General features: G+C 34.2%; 9 protein-coding genes and 4 pseudogenes across 13 annotated transcripts, besides 3 other annotated features; 5 read left to right on the forward strand and 8 right to left on the reverse strand.

Annotated features, from left to right (window-relative positions):
• Positions 1 to 13491: part of a mobile genetic element that runs on past both edges of the window.
• Positions 352 to 1042: a terminal%2Cinverted (terminal inverted repeat of Maverick-1B transposon ID:TVAGG3_0257820).
• Positions 352 to 13491: part of a mobile genetic element that runs on past the window's edge.
• On the reverse strand, positions 1043 to 1279 carry TVAGG3_0257830 (uncharacterized protein; the record flags this gene model as incomplete). The annotated part of the gene is made up of 1 exon (XM_051228291.1): positions 1043 to 1279. One exon carries the CDS (start codon positions 1277 to 1279, stop codon positions 1043 to 1045), a length of 237 nt encoding a protein of 78 aa, XP_051098021.1.
• TVAGG3_0257840 (uncharacterized protein) lies at positions 1447 to 1767 on the reverse strand (the record flags this gene model as incomplete). The annotated part of the gene is made up of 1 exon (XM_051228292.1): positions 1447 to 1767. The coding sequence occupies one exon, from the start codon at positions 1765 to 1767 to the stop codon at positions 1447 to 1449; it is 321 nt and encodes a 106-aa protein (XP_051098022.1).
• On the reverse strand, positions 1863 to 3133 carry TVAGG3_0257850 (annotated as a pseudogene). Its single transcript has one exon. A coding segment is annotated over exon 1 (1271 nt).
• On the reverse strand, positions 3394 to 3827 carry TVAGG3_0257860 (annotated as a pseudogene). The gene has a single exon. A coding segment is annotated over exon 1 (434 nt).
• TVAGG3_0257870 lies at positions 3873 to 4546 on the forward strand (annotated as a pseudogene). The gene has a single exon. A coding segment is annotated over exon 1 (674 nt).
• Positions 5093 to 6402, reverse strand: TVAGG3_0257880 (annotated as a pseudogene). The gene has a single exon. A coding segment is annotated over exon 1 (1310 nt).
• On the reverse strand, positions 6684 to 7427 carry TVAGG3_0257890 (organellar and viral DNA polymerase type B; the record flags this gene model as incomplete). The annotated part of the gene is made up of 1 exon (XM_051228293.1): positions 6684 to 7427. One exon carries the CDS (start codon positions 7425 to 7427, stop codon positions 6684 to 6686), a length of 744 nt encoding a protein of 247 aa, XP_051098023.1.
• On the reverse strand, positions 8391 to 8932 carry TVAGG3_0257900 (organellar and viral DNA polymerase type B; the record flags this gene model as incomplete). The annotated part of the gene is made up of 1 exon (XM_051228294.1): positions 8391 to 8932. A coding segment is annotated over one exon (542 nt), but the record flags the coding sequence as incomplete, so codon positions are not given.
• Positions 9024 to 9356, forward strand: TVAGG3_0257910 (uncharacterized protein; the record flags this gene model as incomplete). The annotated part of the gene is made up of 1 exon (XM_051228295.1): positions 9024 to 9356. A coding segment is annotated over one exon (333 nt), but the record flags the coding sequence as incomplete, so codon positions are not given.
• On the reverse strand, positions 9942 to 10460 carry TVAGG3_0257920 (KilA, N-terminal/APSES-type HTH, DNA-binding family; the record flags this gene model as incomplete). The annotated part of the gene is made up of 1 exon (XM_051228296.1): positions 9942 to 10460. A coding segment is annotated over one exon (519 nt), but the record flags the coding sequence as incomplete, so codon positions are not given.
• On the forward strand, positions 10568 to 10942 carry TVAGG3_0257930 (uncharacterized protein; the record flags this gene model as incomplete). Its single annotated transcript, XM_051228297.1, has 1 exon — positions 10568 to 10942. The coding sequence occupies one exon, from the start codon at positions 10568 to 10570 to the stop codon at positions 10940 to 10942; it is 375 nt and encodes a 124-aa protein (XP_051098027.1).
• TVAGG3_0257940 (organellar and viral DNA polymerase type B) lies at positions 11688 to 12306 on the forward strand (the record flags this gene model as incomplete). Its single annotated transcript, XM_051228298.1, has 1 exon — positions 11688 to 12306. A coding segment is annotated over one exon (619 nt), but the record flags the coding sequence as incomplete, so codon positions are not given.
• TVAGG3_0257950 (uncharacterized protein) lies at positions 12817 to 13227 on the forward strand (the record flags this gene model as incomplete). Its single annotated transcript, XM_051228299.1, has 1 exon — positions 12817 to 13227. The coding sequence occupies one exon, from the start codon at positions 12817 to 12819 to the stop codon at positions 13225 to 13227; it is 411 nt and encodes a 136-aa protein (XP_051098029.1).

Below are 13491 nucleotides of genomic sequence, written 5' to 3' on the forward strand. Positions count from 1 at the left end.
ATGTGATAAAGTTAATACCCCAATGAGATTTTCACATCAAACATTAGACCCTAACTCTTACCCATCAATACAAAACATTTTATCCATCAACTTAAACACATTTTCTTTATCATATCCGTTTCAATTATCGGGAATTCATTTATTCTTCATTCAAAAGATTTATCAAATATTAAATTTAGAATAACCGACCTATTTGATTGTGATTTAGAATTCATGAATGAAATATTATGGCAATTTCAAATAGAAAAAATAGGTGATGAGATAACAGATTAAATATTTATTTTTTAATCATAATAAATGATTAAACAACAGCAACCACAGCAACTTAAGGCACAGACCATTACATACGCCAGTTAGTATGGTTATCTTGGGTACTGAGGCACTGCGTTTCTCCGTACGCAATACTTGTGAATTTGACACTTTACGAAACCGTTAACGTATATTTTACAACACAAAACGACAACACTCACTTAACCTTAAATATTTACAAAGCCGCCAACCACTTCACTAACGAGCTCACCAACATTTTCGCTAACGACTTCACTAATGAAAAAATAAACGTTCTCACTAACGTTCCCACTAATGTTCTCATTTACAAAAGTATTGCAGCGCTTCCATTGCTGTGCTTCACATAACAGCTCATAATCTTCTGACTCACTTTCTTCTTCATATAGGTCAAAATCACTGTCATAGTTTATACCTGTAAGTTTTGACAAAGCTAATGAAACACGTTTACCATTTGTATCTATTGCTTTTATATATCTCCCATTATGTTGTTGTCGTAAACGCTCAAACTAACTTTACCCTTTCTCCCTCGTATCTGATAGAATGTATTTTCACGAGGAACGAAGAACAAATTCTTGAACTCATGACCGTTGTAGTTTGTTATCTCAATAGTTTTCGTCATTTATATAAAAATAAACTTAAAAATTAATGATATCACCACCCTCACACGTATGAAAACATCCAAAAATAAATTTAGGTGAAGTGGTGAATCTCACCTCTTTTTTCACCTTTTTTTCACCCACTTGAATTCATTGCTTTATAACTCTCTTCCTTTCTCCAACTCTTCTAACTTCTTCTTAAGTTCAGCAATGTTGTCCTCATGAAGTTTAATCTTCCTTAATATACCTTCTCTATCTAATGGTTGCTTTATCTTTCTAAACTGAACTCTACCATCCTTCATAGTATGAACGTAAAAACCTTCTGGAACCGCTCCTGATTTAATGTATTCTACCAAAAACTTTTGTTTCATTGCTTCAGTGACTTTAGTCGTCATTTCAATCAAATAAAAATTTTAATATTAAATAAAAATAACGTTATTTTTTCAGTAAGGAAACGCAGGAGTTTTACGATTTATTTGAGGAGTAGGTTCTGGTTTAAATGTTGGAGTCGGTTTAGGAGTTGACTTTTGAACAGGAGTTTGTACTTTCATAGGTTCAGGAGTCATTGAAGGTGTTGTTGTGATGGTGTCGGAGTTTGTTTAACTTCAGCTACTTCAGTATTATTTACAACATTTGCTTTATTTCTTTTCAACATCATAACTGCTCCTGCTGTAGCTAGCAAACCTAGTGGGAGACCATATTTTATATAAGGACTTGACCAAATGCTATTTTTGACAGGAGCTGGTGGAACACCTAACCTTGGTGAGACTGCTCTTTGCCATTGTGCAGCTCGTAAGAAATATTCAATAGGTGCTCCATAATCGTTTGGTAAAGTTTGTTTCATAGATGGTGAAGGTTCACGAGAGCTTGATGAAGAACTCATTTATAAGCTTTAAAAATAAACGTTCATCCTTTATTCCTCACTGTCGTCCGTGGCTAAGTTATAGTCATCAAGTCTTATTATTGGTATGTTGACTGTCACTTGTATGCAAAGCAACAATCCCTCATAAATCCAATAAGTGGCTTTGGTACGTTTTCAGTTGCTAGTTCAATAGGTCCTTTAACAGACAATTTGTATGTTATTGGAGCAGTAGATGTTTGACCTTGCTGGAAGCAAAAGTCCACTTCTGTTGGAAAACCACATAAGAAATGTGTGTTGTCATAGCTATCCCATTTATGTTCCACACTACCATCATCCACCAATGACCTCATAACATCTTCATTAAATCCTATCATATCATTGTTTGTATTGCAAGCGTTCGCAACCATTTCATAAAATACAGGTCCATATGATTTTTCAGGTTCTGCAGGCATATTTCCATAAGCTCCCATGGAAAGCTGAAGATATTTAAACTTAGGGTTCTCAAAATTAACATAATAGTTGTCTTTCTTTCTAAATAGTGCCCAAATACTTTTAACATTAATAGGCGTATAAGCTGCTGTAAATGTTGCACTTGAACTATCTGTATTTTTGAGAATGAACCGTCCATAGGAATCCAATCCATAACTTTAACAGGAAAACATAAAGCCTCGTTTGTATAATGTTCTACAAGTTCTGTATAAATGTTAGGGTCTAAAGAGAATGACTTTGGATGAATGAAACATTCATTAAAATCCATCTTTGTTCGAAATAGTTGCTGGTTTACAGTTGTAATAGTAACTGTTCCACTAGCTTCTACTGCCTTCGTTATCATAGTGAATGGTTCATTCCATGGAACAAATTTATTTGTCGGTGGATTTGAATCTGAAGCAAATGCAACTTTAAGAGTTGGATTGAAAGCAATGATATCATTTACAGATATAGATGTGCATTGTAAGGCGTCGCTACTGAACTTTACTTTAAGCTGAATGTTTCCTGCAAAAGCTGGAATAAATCGAATAGCTTCTAATGGAAGGAATCTTCTAACAGGAATTCTTAAACGAAGCTTAAAATCAAATGATTTTCCTGCTGTAATTGGACCACTAACAATTTGTCCTGTTCTGCATGTTCCCGAATGACTCCATACATCTTCATGTCGAGTCTTTGAGAAAACATCTACTTTCTTTATTTGTTCGGTAGTTTGTGAGTTTGAAGTTATATATGCTTCTTCTCTTGCGTTGTCTTGAGAATATACGATACGACCATTTGCAAGGATTTGATATCCAGCAACTGCATAGAAAGCGTCATCGAAACCAATCCAAAATCCTGGTGGGTTTGTTTTATTGGAACCTGAACCAATTTCTTTATCTACAATAAATTGACCTTCCATTTTATACGTAATGAATGTATTGTAAAGGTCCAACATATTTTCACCAGGAGGTGAGAGATTGAATGTTACCCATGTGTTATCTTTAGCAGTTCCAGGTTGTGATGGAATCTTTGCGTCAGAATATTTTCTATTAGTGTCACCAATTTGAACTGCATTGTCTATGATATCGAAATATGAGCGAATCTGATGAATATGCTCTGCTGGAGTAAATTCGTTTACTGTTCGTTCTGCATGTATTTACTTCAGATAAAAATATCTATTTACTTCATTATTCTCACTCTTCTTCTTGGCATTCGTGGTGGAAGTTGTTTCTTGACATTTTCAATGAACTGTACATTCTCTTTTGTCTCAACTTCTTTCACTGGCGGGTCAGGGTTCTTTGACTCGGTTTGTTTTTCAATGAAATTCACGAACTTTGCAATAAGCTCTTGGTTCGTTATTGAAAGAACATCTGGCTTCTTTTCTTCTTGTTCTATTGACTTTTCAGTTTGAACAGAAGGTTTTATATGGGCTTCGTGGACTTCACCCTTGCCATGCACCTTAATGTTGTCGCTCTCTGCATTCGCTAATGGAACCTTTCTTTTTCTTACATATATTTTACCATCTTTACTCTGACTTACGTAATAGAAAGGATGTTGTATTCCTCTGCGTCATTTAATATAATAGACTCTCGCTCTGATTTTGACAAGCTCATTTTACATCGGTTAAAGTTTTAATTTAGTTTTTTATCTACAGTCAAATGACTCAGACAAGCCCTACGGACAAGACCCAAGGGGTCATAGATGTTGAAGCATTGAAGAAAGAAATTCGCGAGCAAATTTTATCCGAACTGAAGGAACAAAAACAAGAACAAAAGCCAGAGAGACCAAAGAGAAAACTTAGTGAAAAACAACTAGCTGCATTAGCTGCTGGAAGACAAAGAACCCACGTTTGCTGGCAAAGAAAGCTAGAGAAAGCGAAGCAAAAAGCAAAGAAGCTGAAGCAAAGAAAGAGTAAATGGTTTATTTTTATCCGAACTAAATGTATAGACAAATACCTTTATCTGTTGCGTTCAGTAGTGAAAACCCTGACGTCAAAATAAAGGGGAACAGAGTAACGTTTAAGTTTCCAACAGACTGGATTGTGAACATAAATGAAGAGAAGTACATTGGCATAACATCTATGTATATAACACGTGCTTTCAGAAAGGTTGACTTTATACTTCAAGTCGAGATAGAAAATGACGAACAGTCTTTAAGCGCCCAAAACATTCACATATACAAATACTTTAAAGACGATACAACATTGTTGCAATGTATGATTTCATTTAATGAGATGTTCGAGAAAAAGTTCAACATTGAAGTACAAACTTTACAGCCTTTACGTGAGTTTCTTGCACAACTGAAGAAGAAGGTAGTCAGCCACAACTTATAGACTTTCATTATGAATTTAATGAAAATGAAGATGGAACTCATGACTGTCAATTCATTGTATTCTCACCATTCAATGAAGTCGCTAAAGAGAAAAAAATCCATTACGTATAAGATTTCAAATCTCCGAACCAAGTGATGATTTTAAGAATGTTTTCAATTATGATGCAATGCTTCCGAGGAAAAATGAATTTTCAAAGATTGTAACACCTGGCATTTGGGATAGAAAGCAAGCAATATTTATTCTAATAAGCCAAAGGCGTTGAAAATGAGTTCATTGGTCATACAAGAACTTCACCACTTCCTAACCCTAAATACTATAAATTAACTGGCTTCAATCGTGAGTTTTGGATAGACATGTTCTCCACTCATGACCATAAATGTCCAGTGTTCTTGCCTCCAGACCATAAGGACTGTCTCTACATTGAAGCACAACTCTTAAACTCTACCATCGCAGTATTGTAAAATCTACGCTAGCTTTATTTTTATCACGAATGACCTCATTCTGACTGACTCATTCATGACTCATTGCTGACAAAAATAAATGACCTCAGAACTTCAACTTACGAATAAAGCTTGTTTTAGTCGTTATTGAAAAGTTGAACTTTTCAGCAAAGCAAGGTTGACATGACTTACATAAGTCGAATGCAATCTCTTGACCATCATAAAGTGCTTTGTAAAGTTTCATTAAACTGAACTCAGAGTCTTTGTCATATGTTCCAACAGGTATGTGAATGTTCTTATCTTCATTGTAATAGCATTGTATAGCTTCAGGAAACATTTCATTAGCGGTTAAAGCAATAACATCTTGCTTCACGCCTTTCATTCTGCAGTGAAATGCAACTTCATTTAAATCGTTAGTGAGTAAGTCTATGTAGGTCTTCTTTCCACAGAAAATACTTTTATAAGCTAAACTTTGTTTTCCAGGTGTTATTTCTGCAAAGTCGCTATGAAATTGACCAAGGTTCTTTCCTATAAGTTCGCGACCATATCTCTTCTTAAACTCTGCTGCAAGCTTTGGTATGTCTTCATTATATAAGTGCATACTGTCGGTATCCTGGTAAAAGATTTGAAGACCCATGTCTCTGCAGTACAGAATACTTCATTCATAATACGTTTTGACATAGACAGAATATTAACACCAAGTGGACAGAAGTTAAAGTGTCTGCAAATGCTTTTCGTTAGCTTGAAAATAGTTTTATCTGAACCATCCAAACCTTCGAACTTCACTATATGGTTGTAATTTCTTATAGCATATCTTATAGCATCTTTGTCATTTACTATGGTTATTTTTGACTCAATAGGAGATAGAATAGTTTTGCCATAAATGCTGTTCAGAATGAGTTTTATAATTTCTTGTAAGGGGTTTCCTTCTTTCTTATACTTTAACCTTAACTCAAACAACTTCTTTACTTCATCTCTTATTCTCATATCTCTGTTTCCATCGTAATAGTATCCTTGCAACACTTCACATTTGACACATTGATATTTTATGAGGTCTTGTAATGTTATATGGTCAACATACATGAGACAGCAAGTGTTTGAACTTCTTGGAACGTTAAGTTCTGGATTTAGTTCAGGGTCGCAAACTATTAAATGAAAGTGTCTGGGTATACCAATCTCTGTTATCTTAATGAGAACAAAGAAGCCAGACATAAACTTTTCACCAATGGGTTCCTTTTGGTCATCATCGAATAAATGTCTCATGAGATACTCTGTGCTTAACATTTCTTCCTTCAATACTTTTGGAATACCTTCTAAAGTATAAAGTCTTGCTATAGCTGAAGGATATAATGAAACAGTGTCGAAGTCAGCAATGAGTTTCTTTTTGCTCTTTTGTTTCATGTTATCTGACAACATACATCTTCCACCTTGAATGCATCTCGAAATAAATTCTCTTGGTTTATTTGAGAGGTCATAAAGATTTCCATTCGGGAAGTATACTCTGTTCTCAAACAATTTGTTAGCAATAGAACAAATACTAACGTAGTCATAAACGTTTAAATCAAACTCTTTCAATAAGTCATTGCGGAACTTTACAAAACCTTCTCTTAAAATTCTTACATCTTGTTTGCAGTAAAACGTGCTATATTTTTCTAAGTCGAAGTGGTTTTCATCTATTCTGCAACCTTTGATGGAATCTATGTTTTCATAAATGTATCTGCATCATGGATAAACTTACATGCTTCAGAAATGACACCAGTTCTGTTGTCATTTGCTAACAAAACACTGCTGTAGTAGTTATATGGAAATACTTCTTTCGGTCCTGTTTGTAAGTTAAACATAGCAGGAAATAGTTTAAGCTTCTTATTTATAACACTGTAAGAGTCTTTTATAATAATTGCCCGTCCTTTATATAAACCAGTTATTTGCATTGTTCGTGAACCTTTAATGATGGGAGTTCCTTTCACTTCTGTCATGTGTCTTAAGATGAAGTTTATGTCATAACTGAGGTTGTGGAAATATATTAAACTCTTGTCAGGAAGTCTTTCCAAAAATTCTGTTGCACAGTTTTGACCCCAAATGCTTTCACTCACTGAACCATCTTCACTGTCATAACAGATGTTAAAAGCTTTATGAAAGCCTGTACTACACTCAAAGTCAGCAAAGAAAACGTGCTCAGGAATGAATTTACATTTAGCTTTATTTACTTCTTTTGACTCTGCTTTCTTCTTCAGTTGTACACAATACTTTGGAGCATATGTCAAATCTTTAAATGGTGCAAGGTTCTGTTTATATAAGTCAGTAGTATATGTGAAAAGTTCTCCATAAGAAATAGGTTCGAAATATTTGCACTCCCACAATGTTTTCATAACATCCCATAGCGGTGTTGTTCTATCATAACGAACTACATATTTATCTTCTCTCTTTGTATAAATCTTCATCTGTTTCTCAATGTTCATTCCACCACACTTTGAAGATTTCTATATAGTTTCGAATGAAGTATGTTGTCATTGGTAATCTTTCATTTAGCATGTAGTGGTCTTCAACAAGAAGTAAGTCAATAGTTCTAACAGTTTCGCATTCTTTTGGTATATATCTCTTTATTTCATTATGTCTTGAGTCATTGAAATAACCAATGGTAACATTAAATGCTATACCTGTTGCGTCGAAATTTCTTGTACTTTACTTTGAGGAAAGTCTCTAACACGAATGACTTCTCTCATGTGGTCAATAGTTTCTTCATTTACTCCAGCCTGAATGCAAGCATAAACGAAACAATTGTCCTCTGTCATAAGTGTTGCAGTTCTTTTGTTCAGTTCATTGAAGATTTGGTAGCGTTCAAGATTTATAGGTAATGTGCAAAGATACTTCCAGAACTGACCGCTTCTCTTCTTATAAAACTTCTTTTCACCATTATCTTTCCAAAAGCTTTCTATAAGTGCTGGGTTTCCTGTTTGCTTAAGAGCTTCCAAAATGGCTTTCTGGTCATTTGTCAGTGTGCTTTCATCTCTATATGGTCTCTTTTTTGGTTTGCCTTTCTTTACATCTGACATCGTTAAGCCTTCATATTCTGTTAAATCATACATCTTTATTTCGGTAAGATTCTTTATGTTTGTCAAGAAGAAGTCATAGTGCATTTCAACAATACCTGCAGCATTTGCTTCTATCTCTGATATAAAGTTCTCCTTCAAGAGCTGATGTAGTAATGTTCCAATATTATTGAGGTTTAACGTAGAACATTCATACTTTCCACCAAGTTTATAACATACCATCCATCTCTGTTGGAGTTTATTTTAATTTTCTCTAAGAGTCTCATGAAAACCTTACCGAAATGTTTGTGTAAGTAGTCTCTGTTTGGTTCATCTAAAGCTTCGATGTTAAAGTCAATGAGTCTATTGCCTGACTTCACATTTCTCTTCCTATTCTCTTCATCTTTCTTTAACCATCTCTCACCTTCTTTTGGTTTGTCGTCAATGGAACGAATGACATCGTTAGCTTTGCGAACTTGTTCTATAGCACTTTTAAACATCTCTCTTCTCTGTTGTTTCAGTGTGTCATCTCTCTTTCGTGTTTCACCAACGTTTGCATTTGTTATGTCAAACATCTCTCTTCTTACTTCATGAGGTACAGCTCTTCTTGTTTCACCAACGTTTGCATTTGTTATGTCAAACATCTCTCTTCTTACTTCATGAGGTACTGAACGTCTATGATATAAGTCAATAGCAATGTCATTTAAAGGAAATGCTCTTGCATGGACTTCGTCCTCGCCGCGTTGCGGCTTTATGAACTCATGAATTCTATCATAACTTATTGCACCATTATAGTCTTTAATGAAGTCAGCGAGTGCTTTTTTGTTTGTTGCGTAATGCTTTGCAACATCTATATTAGCTTCTGTAAGAAGTTGTTTTATTTCCGAGTGTTCTAACTTAGACAACTTCCGATACATCTTTAGTAGGAAATAAAAAAATATTTTTTGAAAAAATTAGATTAGATTTTTTTTAAGTTATTTTTCAAAATAATTTAATATTTTTATTTTAATGAAACACATGCAAGATTGCAAGTTCTTTTCATACAATGCTCTCGCTACTGCCATCAAGAATGAGTTCAATAATGCTTCAAACGTTAATGTTATCTTTAACAAGAAGTTTGTGAAAGAATCTAAGTTTGGTCAGTATGTCAGACCATTAGCTATCGTCATTGACCGCAAACGTTATACTTCACAAGAGTTAGCAGTAGTTTTGAAACAAAAGGGTTTCTTCGTGAATGTCAAAGATACACACTATACTGTCATAAAGAACTCCAACATTGACTTCTTCAGTATTGCTATGAATCTTTCCGAACAGAAAGAATATAAGAAGGGTGAAACATCTGTGAAATATTATCCTTCATCTCTGAAGACAATAACGAACAAAGATGTTATACAAAAGTTCTTACCAAAGGTTGAAGAAGCTTCAATTGACATTGACGAAGGAAGTGAAATGGTTGAAGAAATTGACCCTGAAGCTATTTAACCAAAAATATATTTTTGGTGAAGAGGTGAGATATCACCTGTTTTTTCACCTCATTCTCTCTTCGTTAATGTTGTCGTGACTTCTTCGTTAATGTTGTCGTGACTTCATTCTTCCTCTTTGAAGTTATCGAAATATTCTGTTATTTTTTCCTTCAGTAATGTTAAGTCTTCTTTGAAGGTAAGTATTGTGCAACCTTTGATGTCATAGTGTGTTTGAGGAAGAGTATTTTTGACAATTTCTTTATTTGCTCATTCGGTGTCATTGAAATCGGTAAGTTTTCACGATAGAACCAGTTTCTGTCAGATTTATATATTTTAGCAAGGTCGTAAAAGCTTTTGTTGTTTCTTCTGACTAAATGCAACATAACCATATCTCTATCTTCTTCTTTCTCCAACTCTTCAGTATAATCATATACTTATAACTCTTTTCCTTTCCTTTTGGTACTGAACGTGGTATTCTTTTCTGTATGCTTTTGTCTTTGGATTCAATGACTTCATCTTTTGCTTGAAGTTTCTTTTCCATCTCTCCACGTTCTTGTCTGTGAATTTCGTCAAGAAGTTTACAAACATACCAAGCATAACGTGGTGAAGCCCACATTGCTACAACATTTACTAAAAGTCTATGAACATAATATCCTCTCAAACCGTTTGGCAATTTTTCACGGTTTTCATAGAGTTTTGGCGACTGGGATTTTTTACCTACTCGCTGTTCTTCACTGTTTTCAGAAAAAAGTACGTCTCGCTGTGCTTCACTTAATAGTTCTATGGTGCTTTGGTTCCTAAACCAGTCTTTAGGAAGCTTAGTATCTGGAGCAAAACAAGCCGTCAAAATACTTTGCATTTGGTACATGTCGTCTTTGACAGAACGAATGAGTCTCAATTGTTTGTTATATTGTATGTACTCGTATTCTTCATTTATGACTTCATGAACGATAGCAGTTGTTGTGTTCTCTAATGTTGACATATCTGTCCTTACATACAGGATAAAAAAATAAATAAAAATAAAATTAGCGTTATTTTTTCTGAGATAAACACTATTTCTTCACAACATTAAATTTTATCCTGTATGAAATGACTTTAAAAAGATTATTGACTGACTTCGAATACTATCTCATTGACGCACTGACAGACCCTCAAAACTGTGTTGAAAGTTCTTTAAGCTTTAAGATTGAAGGTACGACGCATTTTGTCTTCACTTACGTATTGAAAGAATATGACCGTTATCATAACGAAGTGAATCAAACACTAATAAAATTTGTAGATAAAAAATTGGTTAACAATGAATATTTTAAACGTGAAGACCCAAACACTGCTGGAGATGATGAAGAATACAGACAAGTTATTGAAAAAAATAACGCAAGATTAGATGCAATAGAAAAGAAGTTTAATGAATGTCTTACAAACACGTATGAATATCTTATGCAGTGGGAAGCCAGATGGAAATAAATTTACGTCAAATATGCAATTTATAAAATCTTATGTCGACAGGCTACGTAGCACAGTGGTCTAAGGTGGTGTTATGGAGGGGTCAGGGTCTGTGGTTCGAACCGCGACAGCGCCGTATTTTCTTATTTTCTTTATTTGTCTTGTTTGTCGTGAATAAAAAGTGTCATAAAAGTGCTCTATCTTCCACGGGAATAAATAAAAAATTTACTTTATTTCTTCTTTATTTCTTTGTTCCCGTGGAAGAAGGGTTTTGCTGTTTTTTCTCAGCCGAAATCAATGATTTTTTCATTTTTGGAATCCTTAGCGAATGAGGAATCTTTTCTCTCGTGGAAGCTTTGACCTAAAATATAATTTAGGTGAAGAGGTGAGATGTCACCTGTTTTCTCACCTGTTTTTTCACCCTCGTGACTTTGTCATAACTTCTTCGTAAATGCTTTGTCATAACTTCTTCGTAAATGCTTTGTCATAACTTCTTCGTAAATGCTTTGTCATAACTTCTTCGTAAATGCCTTGTCAAGATTTCATCGTAAATGCTTTGTCATAACTTCTTCGTAAATGAGTGTAAATGACCAAAAATATATTATAGGTGAAGAGGTGAGATGTCACCTCTTTTTTCACCTAATTTCTCACCCTCAGCCGCTAAGCGGCGAGACCCAAAGGGTCTTGAATTTTCATGAATTTCCTTAAGATAGAAAAAATAACGTTAGTTTTATTTTATTTATTTTTTTATTTTGTATGTAAAGATATGATTTCAACAATCGGCACAACAACAATTCAAGCCGCGAACGGCGGGACTCTGTCCACAACAACTTCACCAAACTCGTTAGTCATGAATCCAACATCTATGTTAGTAGAGATGAAAAGCTTCATTCCTTCTTCATATACTTTCGAAACAAAAATCCAGAAGATAAAGCAAGAACTTTTAACAAGTAATTTAGACTGTAGTGCGAAAGATGAAACAAATGAACAGTATCTTTATGAAATGCAGGACATTATTGACCATTTACCTAAACTACCTGAAATTCAGCATCAAAAACTAACTATTCCTGAATTCGATGAAATAGAAGTGAAACCAACTGACTCAGTAGAAATAAAGAAGTTCATTCGAAAGGTAAACTATGAGTTTCTAGGATTTCATTGCAACCATAAGGTTATGGACAAAGATTGCGACATGGTATATAAGAATGTTTCTGACATATATAAATCCGGGGAGTTTAAGACCTACGATAACTTTGTTTCGTTAGTTGCTGAATGTGTATGGCAGATAAGAGATAAAGATAGAAGAGGTAAAATATGGAACGAACAGATAAGACCAACTGCTTTTGAGTTAAAGAAAACCATTGACGCCTTAGTTGTTTTAGCAGGTAAGGTTTCAGAATATAACGCAAAAATGAATCCGCAATGTTCTAAATGTAAAGCAGCAATTAGGAAATATAACTACTCCGTCAAAGAGATAGAAAGAATGCGAAACGACTATGCAGACTTAAAGAAAGAAGCAGAAAAGCCAGCAGAAAATAAAATGGACATGTTAGCATTTCTGAACAAAAACTATCCAACTGCTGACGATTTCCTTCTATCTGACGTCAAGAAGAAATATAAAGAAACTTTCGGCATTGTTAAAACTTTTGACATACTGACAGAAGAAATAGAAGCTACGAAATTGTTTAGGATTTCAAATATACATCGTACAATTCATGTAAAACGCTTGTGAAAAACTGGGGTGAGAAAACAGGTGAGAAAACGGGTGACATCTCACCTCTTCACCTATAATATATTTTTGCTTTAATTAAATGCTTTCCGGAAACGTCGATGAAAATCATATGGACAAATTATATGAAAAAATTAATAATGATTACCCCTCATTAACCAGGGAAATGACGGATTCTATAGTTCGTAAATTCGATGAAATACAGGATATGTGGTTCGACAGATTCGACATGAACGATAAGGAAAAGAGAAAGAACGATAACAATTTACTTACTAAAAGAATCCTAAAATCTAAAATAGGTGAAGCTTCAACATTTAACACAGTACATAACTTTTACACCGCTGTTTATATTTTCAATAATTTATTTAACGATGAACGAGAAAGAAAAAGTATGTTTAACGGAAGAAATGAATATGATTTTATCCTTTGTGCTGTTCGGGATGTTGACATGAAACTAAAGAAAATATTCTTATTACAAGATGACACGGTTGAAGATGAAGTCAATGAGTTTTTAAATCGTGATTTAAATGAAATTGATGAAGTTATGACCGAATGTTATAAAAAGTTCAAGAGGTGAAAAAAAGGTGAGAAAACAGGTGAATCTCACCTCTTCACCTAAATTATATTTTTGTCTGATTTACATCCAACGAAAAAGTTTAGAAGAATTTTCTTATTCTTTCTGGCATGTTTTTATCTTTCCAGTACTCCCGCTCTAATGGTCCCAGATGAGTTGGTTTAGATTCTCTCAAGTTCTTAGATGGTATAACATCTTCAACGCCTCCTTCATATCTTACTTTATAAGTGTCATCGTTTGTGTTATAGTCAAGTATTTCAATAACCA

The sequence above is a fragment of the Trichomonas vaginalis genome, chromosome V (genome assembly GCF_026262505.1).
Source record: "Trichomonas vaginalis G3 chromosome V, whole genome shotgun sequence".
Classification (NCBI taxonomy): domain Eukaryota; phylum Parabasalia; order Trichomonadida; family Trichomonadidae; genus Trichomonas; species Trichomonas vaginalis.